The sequence below is a fragment of the Ovis canadensis genome, chromosome 11, assembly GCF_042477335.2.
Source record: "Ovis canadensis isolate MfBH-ARS-UI-01 breed Bighorn chromosome 11, ARS-UI_OviCan_v2, whole genome shotgun sequence".
Taxonomy (NCBI): Eukaryota; Metazoa; Chordata; class Mammalia; order Artiodactyla; family Bovidae; genus Ovis; species Ovis canadensis.
In genome coordinates this window covers 32709530-32719038 of record NC_091255.1, presented here as the reverse complement: position 1 = coordinate 32719038, position 9509 = coordinate 32709530, and the positions used below count along the sequence as shown (strand labels likewise).

At 44.4% G+C, this 9509-nt stretch overlaps 1 protein-coding gene across 1 annotated transcript; it reads left to right on the top strand.

Annotated features, from left to right (window-relative positions):
• The first annotated feature begins 3059 nt into the window (after positions 1 to 3059).
• Positions 3060 to 4004, top strand: LOC138414663 (olfactory receptor-like protein DTMT). Its single transcript, XM_069542397.1, has one exon. The coding sequence runs from the start codon at positions 3060 to 3062 to the stop codon at positions 4002 to 4004; it is 945 nt and encodes a 314-aa protein (XP_069398498.1).
• Positions 4005 to 9509: the final 5505 nt, after the last annotated feature.

The window sequence follows — 9509 nt, the reverse complement described above, 5'->3', positions numbered from 1 at the left end:
TGGAAGGAAAGTTATGACCAACCTAGGCAGCATATTAAAAAGCAGAAACGTTACTTTGCCAACAAAGGTCCATCTAGTCAAGGCTATGGTTTTTCCAGTGGTCATGTATGGATGTGAGAGTTGGACTGTAAAGAAAGCTGAGCACTGAAGAATTGATGCTTTTAAACTGTGGTGTTGGAGAAGACTCTTGAGAGTCCCTTGGACTGCAAGAAGGTCCGACCAGTCCATCCTAAAGGAGATCAGTCCTGGGTGTTCATTGGAAGGACTGATGTTGAAGCTGAAACTCCAATACTTTGGCCAGCTGATGCGAAGAGCTGACTCATTGGAGAACACCCTGGTGCTGGGAAAGATTGAGGACAGGAGGAGAAGGGGACAACAGAGGATAAGATGGTTGGATGGCGTCACTGACTCGATGGACATGGGTTTGGGTGGACTGTGGGAGTTGATGATGGACAGGGAGGCCTGGCGTGCTGCGGTTCATGGGGTTGCAAAGAGTCAGACACAACTAAGCAACTGAACGGAACTGAACTGAACAACTCTTCAGGTAGGCATTGATGCCATACTTCTGAACCCTTGCTTTATTTTAGAATCACCTTGGAGCTTTAAAAAGTTTGTATGTGCTTCCTATCAAAGATTGTGGTTACATTTTTCTGAAGCATCTAGTAATCTTAATTTTTAAAGCATCATGTATTCTTGCTACTTACTATGTAGTCCATGAACTGTGAAATGTGCACTCAGTTCAGTTCAGTTCAGTCACTCAGTCGTGTCAGACTGTTTGTGACCCCATGAATCACTGCACGCCAGGGCTCCCTGTCCATCACTAACTCCCGAAGTTTACCCAAACTCATGTCCATCGAGTCAGTGATGCCATCCAGCCATCTCATCCTCTGTCGTCTCCTTCTCCTCCTACCCCCAGTACCTCCTAGCATCAGGGTCTTTTCCAATGAGTCACCTCTTCCCATGAGGTGGCCAGAGTATTGGAGTTTCATTACCTGGGTGCTAATTTAAAATACAGAAACAGGTCAACTATTTCTAAATCAGTGTTTTACCAGCACTCTCAAGGGGTTTTCATGCATATTAATTTTAGAAGTACTGCCTTAGATTTCCTTATGTGCAGTCCAGGCTGCAAACTACTGACTTAACGAGTGTAGAACGTGAGAGGCTCATGGCACCATTAGTGGCAACATCCCCAAGTCCTGTCTCTGGTTTGTGATTGCCAGTCACACTCTTGATACAAGCGTAAGGTCCTGCTCATTTACCCGGGAAACAAAATTCTGAGAAACCAGGTATGATTTTCCCTCAGTGTTTCTTCTCACTGTAAGGCCAGTAGCTATGTTGTTGCTATTTAATCACTAAGTTGTATCCAACTCTTTGGAACCCCATGGACTCTAGCCCCCAGGGTCCTCTGACCATAGGATTCTCCAGGCAAGAATACTGGAGTGGGTTGCCATTTCCTTCTCCAGGGGATCTTCCTGACCCAGGGATCAAACTTGCTTCCCCTGCATTGGCAGGCAGGTTCTTTACCACTGTTCAGTTCAGTCACTCAGTCGTGTCCAACTCTTTGTGACCACATGGACTGTACCACGCCAGGCCTCCCTGTCCATCATCAACTCCCAGAGCTTGCTCATACTCATGTCCATAGAGTCAGTGATGTCATCCAACCATCTCATCATCTGTTGTCCTCTTCTCCTCCTGCCTTCAATCTTTCCCAGCATCAGGGTCTTTTCAAATGAATCAGTTCTTCGCATCAGGTGGCCAAAGTATTGGAGTTTCAGCTTCAGCGTCAGTCCTTCCAAAGAATACTCAGGATTGATCTCCTTTAAGATGGACTAACAAAAAAAAAAATGCTAAAGAAATGGAAAAAGGCAAAATTGTTGTCCGAGGAGGCCTTAAAAATATCTGTGAAAAGAAGAGAAGCGAAAGACAAAGGAGAAAAGGAAAGATATACCCATTTGAATGCAGAGTTCCAAAGAAGAGCAAGGAGAGAAAAGAAAGCCTTTCTCAATGATCAATGCAAAAAATAGAGGAAAACAATAGCCTGGGGAAGACTAGAGATCTCTTTACCACTGAGCCACCAGGAAAGTTTGCCAGTACCAATGTCCTGGTGTAAAAACCTGTTGACATGGCTAGATCAAGCAGCCCCAGGGGGATAAAGAATGGATGAGTGAGAAAGGAAATTAATATGTAGGATGTGTTGACAGATTGGATGTTCAGGATAAAAGAAAGGAGGGAATAAGAGGAAACTCTCATGTTTCCATCTGGAGCTCCTGAAACTCTTTTCTGGGGATATGGGAGACCAGAGGTGGAAGGAATTTGGAGTGGGGTAGGGGGCTGGTCATGAATTTCTTCAGTGATATGTTGATCTGAAAATGTATATATTTGTTGTTGCTGTTGTTTAGCTGCTAAGTTGTGTTTGACTCTTTTGTGACTCCATGGACTGTAGACTGCCAGAATCCACTGTCCACGGGATTTACCTGGCAAGAATGCTGGAGTGGATTGCCATTTCCTCCTCCAGGGGATCTTCCTGACCCAGGGATTGAACCTGTGTCTCTTGAGTCTCCTGTATTGGCAGGCAGATTCTTTACCACTGAGCCACCTGGGAAGCCCTGAGAAATCTACACGCGAGTCTTAAATGGTAAGCAAAGCCATTCAGTAGATGAATTTTTCTTGGTGGTATATGTACCACCGTTATAAGAGAAGAGCATTCAGAAAAAAGTCCCAGAACATCGACGTGTAAGACACTGAGAGGATGTCCAGCTAGGCAGGTATGATGAAAACCACCACACTTTCTGTCTCAGAAATTAATGAACAAGAGTATATTAGAAAATTTGAAATATTGTTGCACATTAAAAAGAAGTAATGAAAGTCACTTCTGATCATAGATTCTGATCATAGAGATTTGCAGTAATGTAGAGATTATTATGACTATGATGAGAATGATATAAAATATTTTTTTGCAGAATGCCTAACACATATTTCTGTCATAGAAATATGTTTATTTTGAAATTCAGGTTTTTGTGGACACTGTTATTCCTTCCTAAATATACCGGAGACAGAGCATGACAGGAAGGAATCAAACTATTGTCTCAGAGTTCCTCCTGCTGGGACTGCCCATTCAGTCAGAACATCAAAACTTGTTCTACGTCCTGTTCCTGGCCATGTACGTTACCACCATCCTGGGGAACCTTCTCATCCTCGTCCTCATTTGCCTGGACCCCCACCTCCACACACCCATGTATTTGTTTCTCAGTAACCTGTCTTTCTCTGACCTCTGCTTCTCCTCTGTCACAATGCCCAAGTTGCTGAAGAACATGCAGAGCCAAGACCCGTCCATCCCCTATGCTGGCTGCTTGACACAAATGTACTTCTTCTTGTTCTTTGGAGACCTGGAGAGCTTCCTCCTTGTGGCCATGGCCTATGACCGCTACGTGGCCATCTGCTTCCCCCTGCACTACACCGCCATCATGAGCCCCAGGCTCTGTCTCTTCTTGCTGGTGCTGTCCTGGGTGCTCACCACATTCCATGCCATGTTGCACACCCTGCTCATGGCCAGCCTGCATTTTTGTGAAGACAACGTGATCGCCCACTTTTTCTGTGACATGTCTGCTCTGCTGAAGCTGTCCTGCTCTGACACTCGAGTGAATGAGCTGGTGATATTTATCACGGGAGGGCTCATTCTTGTGATCCCCTTTCTACTCATCATCACGTCCTATGCTCGAATCGTGTCCTCCACCCTCAAGGTCCCTTCTGCGAGGGGTATCCGCAAGGCCTTCTCCACCTGTGGCTCCCACCTCACTGTGGTGTCCCTGTTTTATGGAACAATTATTGGTCTCTATTTATGCCCATCAGCTAATAATTCTACTGTTAAGGAGACTGTGATGGCTATGATGTACACTGTAGTGACCCCCATGCTGAACCCTTTCATCTACAGCCTGAGGAACAGAGACATGAAGGGAGCTCTCAGAAGAGTCTTCTGGAGAAAGAAAACTCCCTTCTCTCTGTGATGCTAAACGTGGGATTTCTACACAACTTTATGCAGCAGGTATATTGATATTAATCTTGGGGTATTAACCCAGACATCCTTTTTCAATGATCTTTTTGTAAAAATTCCATAGTAAGATATTGTTCAATAAGTAACAGAGATATGCTGGAGGTATGTAGTAGGACTTGGAGAGGGGATGTCAGTGACATACTAGCAGAATCCTGCTTGTTTTTTTTCCTCCAGGTTACTCTAAGAAGCATTATTTTTAAACTTCCAACTAATCTTTGTATCTGCACCCCACTTTTTTTCTTTACTGTATCCAGTGTTTCATTTACTGATGAAATAAACTCTACTGTTTACTGAGCATTTACTCATTTACTGTAGAGACACCCTCTCCCCTCTGCCCTTGACCCACCACCTTGGACAGACCTTCCATGAATGAAGAGACTGAAACTGCAGAACCTGGGCCCGCAGCAGCCTACGAATATTTACTGAGCCAGACAAAACCCCGAGGTCCCATTTGAAAATACAGAAGTGAAGAAAGTGCTAGTAGCTTAGTTGTGTCCAGCTCTTTGTAACTCCATGGACTATAACCACCAGGCTTCTCTGTCCATGGAATTCTCCAGGCAAGAATACTGGAGTGGGCTGCTGCCACTTCTTCCTCCAAGGGATCTTTTTGACCCAGGGATTGAACCTGGATCTCTTGTGTCTCCTGCATTGCAGGGGGATTCTTTACCATCTGAGCCACCAGGGAAGCCCTGAAAATATGGAGGAGACTAAAAGAAATAGCATAGCCATGATAGCTTGTAAAAGAACTTTAATTTGGGATGCGCTGCCTCCTTGGTCAAATGCGTGCCGCTATAGCAGCAAATTCTTGGCCCAGTGGTCCTTTCCTAAAGCTGGCCCTTCCGGTTGTGGGAGGCCGCTATCCAGACCATGCCGTGCTACCAGAAAGGCCACTTAGAACCCAAGTCTGCCACGTAAGGAGGTGGAGAGGGGAGTCCTTTCTTCAGTATCTGTGTCCCTTTCTGTAACAGTTAATTTATCATGTTTTTTTTGTTTTGTTTTTTTCTAAAACCTAACCAAAACCATGCATTACATAATACTCTGTCCTCGAGGTCAGGCTGGTCCAAGTGCAGTGGTGCTTACAATTAAGTGATCACAGCCAGTTACAGATTTCTTTATCGAGGAGGAAATGGCAACCCACTCCAGTATTTTTGCCTAGAGAATCCCATGGAGAGAAGAGCCTTGGCTGGCTACAGTCCATGGGGTTGCAAAAAGTCAGACACGAGTGAGTGACTAATACTAATCCTATACTCAAGCTCAATACTACTTAAAATCCAAAATTCTCACTCCTCTGGTTACCTCTGCTAAACTGGACTTTTAATTGTTGAATATAGATATTTACTTATCTCTTCCTGAGCAAGGGTTTGCATTATCTTGTCTTTACCCTTCTCTCCTCTGATATATTTTCATGTCTCCAGTGTCTTCTTGACCTGCCCTGAACTGAAGTGCGCTCTCTATCTCCTTTGCTACAATAGTTTAGTTTGTCTTTGTTGTTCTTGTTTAGTTGCTAAGTCGTGTCCAGCTCTTTGGCTACCCCGTGGACTTTAGCTCACCAGGCTCCTCTGTCACGCCGTAGGGTAACTAAGCCCGTGTGCCACAGCTACTTAGGCCTGTGCGCCAAGAGCCCATGCTCTGCAACAAGAGAGGCCACAGCCACGAGAAGCCCCCACCCCACAACTAGAGTAGCCCCTGTTCACGGCAACTGCAGAAAAGCCCAGACACAGCGAGGAAGACCCAGCACAGCCAAGGAAAGTTAGTCATTGCTTTGTGGCCATAGATAACTGCAGCATAAGAAAGAGCTGGAATCTAGGAGGTATTCTGACACATCTGGGGAGTATTAGAGACGATGCAGGTGCCAGGTGCCAGTATCGTTTTCCAGCAGAAGTAAGAAGGCAGAAGTACTTCAGTGGAGTTCAAACTGGGTTTTCGCTTCTATCTTGACTTGAGGAAGAACTGAATATGATCAGGGAGTGTTTCTTTTGTCTCTTACTCTAGTACTTTCTATATATGTCCATATGGTTGTGTCATACAGGTACCGACTCCTGGTTAGCCACAGGTCATTCATGGGAAACGGTGTTTCACTGAGAGATTCTTCCACCTTGAGAATCTTTCCAAAATATGTGTCTTGGGACTTCCCTGGCAGTTCAGTGGTTAAGAGTCTGAGTTTCCACTGAAAGGGGTGCAGGCTAGACCCCTGGTGCAGGAACTAAGATCCCACATGCTGCCCAGCACGGCCAAAAACCAAAATGTCTTTCTTGGCACTTTACTAAACTCACTGAAGGCTTCTTGTGGCCACAGAAAGCAGCCTGCCGTGCTAAGATATTTTAAGATATTCACAGTACGGCCTCACCAACCATCCTCTTTTACTTTCCACCTGCGGTTCCAACCATAAAGGTCTGCTGTCCATTCCCTAAAGAGGCAGTGGTTAGGCTTTCCTGCAGAGCTCTGCATCCTCAGTTTCTCTCAAGGTATAGTCAGGTGTGATTGTAAACAGTCACTGCTCCTGGATCCTGAGAGCATTGGTCCTAGAGAGGTCCTGGGTAATTTCTTTGTCTTTAATAAATCCCTGTAGGATCCAGACTCCTCTGGGATCCAGGGCCCCTTAGGCCCAAGGATGTGCAGAATGGGAGATGGAGAAGGGAGGTTTCAGACTCAGGTGATGACTGCAGAGGGTGATATTTTACATGGTTTAGTGAATAAAGGGGAGCAGAATCTCAGGTCATGGTCCTGGAGTCACCCTCAAACACTAGGTAAGTTGGGCAGAGGGTGAATGAGCTGGCCACTGGGGTCCTTCCAACCTGAGGGTCTTGATTTCCCAGGTTGTGTGATGTTCTGCAGGAGTTTTTCAGGTATGGTAATGAAGAATTGATGCTTTTGAACTGTGGTGTTGAAGAAGACTCTTGAGAGTCCCATGGACTGCAAGGAGATCCAACCAGTCCATTCTGAAGGAGATCAGTCCTGGGTGTTCTTTGGAAGGAATGATGCTGAAGCTGAAACTCCAGTGCTTTGGCCACCTCATGCAAAGAGTGGATTCATAAGTGGAAAAGACTCTGATGCTGGGAGGGGTTGTGGGCAGGAGGAGAAGGGGACGACACAGGATGAGATGGCTGGATGGCATCACCCACTCAATGGACGTGAGTCTGAGTGAACTCCGGGAGTTGGTGATGGACAGGGAGGCCTGGCGTGCTGCAATTCATGGGGTCGCAAAGAGTCGGACACGACCGAGCGACTGAACGGAACTGAACTGAATGCTCCTCTTTTCCACCTCTCTCCCTCCTAAAATTTCACTACGTTTGAGAAATGTTTATTAATATTCCACCAGTTGTAATCTATTTTTATTAATGCCTGCATTTTTGTGTATTACTCAATGTATTATTTATTCCCATGATATTGAATCATTTCAGCATACTGACAGCTCAATGTAAGCATTAATGTCATAGTTCTGAACTCTTATGTTATGCGAGAATCACTTTGGAGCTTTAGAAAATTTTGTATGGATGTTGCTCAGCAGAAACTGACACAATATTGTGACGCAATGTTGTTCAGCCACCAAGTCGTGTCTGACTCCTCGCGATGCCATGGACTGAAGCAACGATATTCCAATAAGAAACTGTGGTGAAATATATCTGAGGGCTTCAGTAATTTTTATCTTTAAAATGTATCACGTATCCTTGCTACTCATTGTGTAGTCCATGGACCGTGGCGTGGGCATTAACTGGGTGCTAACTGAAGTACAGAGGCATTATGCCATAATGAAGTTACCACTACTTAGCAAAAAATGCAGGAGCAGACCTACTGTGTCAAAATCAGGGTTTTCCAGAACCCCAGGGGATTTTCATGGATTTTCATTAAATTTTGGAACCACTGCATTATGTTGCAGTCACACTCTTGGCCCAAGACTTGGGGCCTGCTCACTTGCCAGGGAAAAAGTTTCTGAGAAAATTATGATTTTCTTTACTGATTCTTCTCACTGTGACATCAGTACCTTTGTCCATGTGTAAAACCTGTTGACATGGCTGGCTCAACGTGCATCGAGGAGTGAAATCCCAGATGTTGGATTCCGTTACGTCTTTCACGAAGGAGCGTCCCACATCTAATGATGCTTCTGACTTTGCTTTTTTTTTTTTTTTGTCAGCTTTTGGCATGCTGAGGTGGATAAATCAGGATTCTTGAAAGAAAATGAATCAGTTGGAGAGTACATCTATACCTATATTTATTTTATCTATATAGATAAATATCTCTATTTATATGCTCTGTGATGGTGAAAAGAATAGTGTATCTGGTGTGGGGACATTTTCCAAGGGGACAAATTACATCCATAAATTCAGTAATACAGAGTCAAATTCAGTGCCAAAGGGCTAGCACTAGGAGTTGAGTCCAGCACTTTTTCTTCTGGGAGGATTTAGTAGGGACAGACAGCAAACTCCTAATTTAGAAGGAATGTGTGGACTTTGAAGTTGGAAAAATGCAAGTTTCAGCTGGAAGCGCTACCAATTAGTGTTGTGATATGTCAACTATGTCCAGACACACTGCCAGCTGCAAGCACTGCTGCAGTCATATCGGCAGGCATGGCCTTTCCTACAGGTAGCCTACCATTCTGTAGGGAAGACAGCTATAAACAGTGTGATCAAAGGATATCAAAGGAGAAGGGTTCAATCATGGAAGCAGGGAGACGAGTTAAGCGGCCACCCCAACGGTAGAGAGAGGACATGATGTCACCAGATCAAGGGTATTGAGAGTGGCTAATGGGAGTGTCTGAAAGGGTAGGAGACTCTGTAGGGCTTGCCCACGGATAGGAAGCTGATAATGACCAAAGAAGGGAATGAAAGAAAACCTTCAGGTTGTGGAGCACCTGGATTCCCTTTTACTGAGAAATATGAGAAATTAGAGGAGGAGGGAATTGGCGGAAGGGCAGGAAAGAGACATCGTGAGTTTCTTTGCTGCAAATGAGGGTGTAATGTCCAAGGGAAGATAACAATTAGGCAACTGAGTTAAAGAGACATTGACAGCTAAAGTTTAAAGAATCATCAAAGCCATTGGAGTAGATGTTTTTCTGTGGTATATATAGAATTACAAGGGAACCATGTTTAGGGAAAAGCCCCAGAGCACCAATCAACTTGAAGATATTGACAAAACATAAGTCAATTACAGTTAGTGGGGGGTGTGAGGAAAAACCAAGACATCCTGTGTCTCAGGACTTGGTGGATAAGAGTGTACTGTAAAAAATCTGAAATATTGCTACATTTTAAAGCAAAATGAAGAAAATAAATGATTTCCAATCATGGAGATTCTGATTATAGAGATTTGGAGTCCTGTAAAGATTGTAATTATTGTGATGAGAATGATATAAAGTATTTTTGCAAAGCATCTAGTGGCCCATATATCATAGAAATATGTTCATTTTAAAATTCAAGTTTTCATGGGCGATGTTATTCCTTCCTAAAGATACTGGAGACAGAGC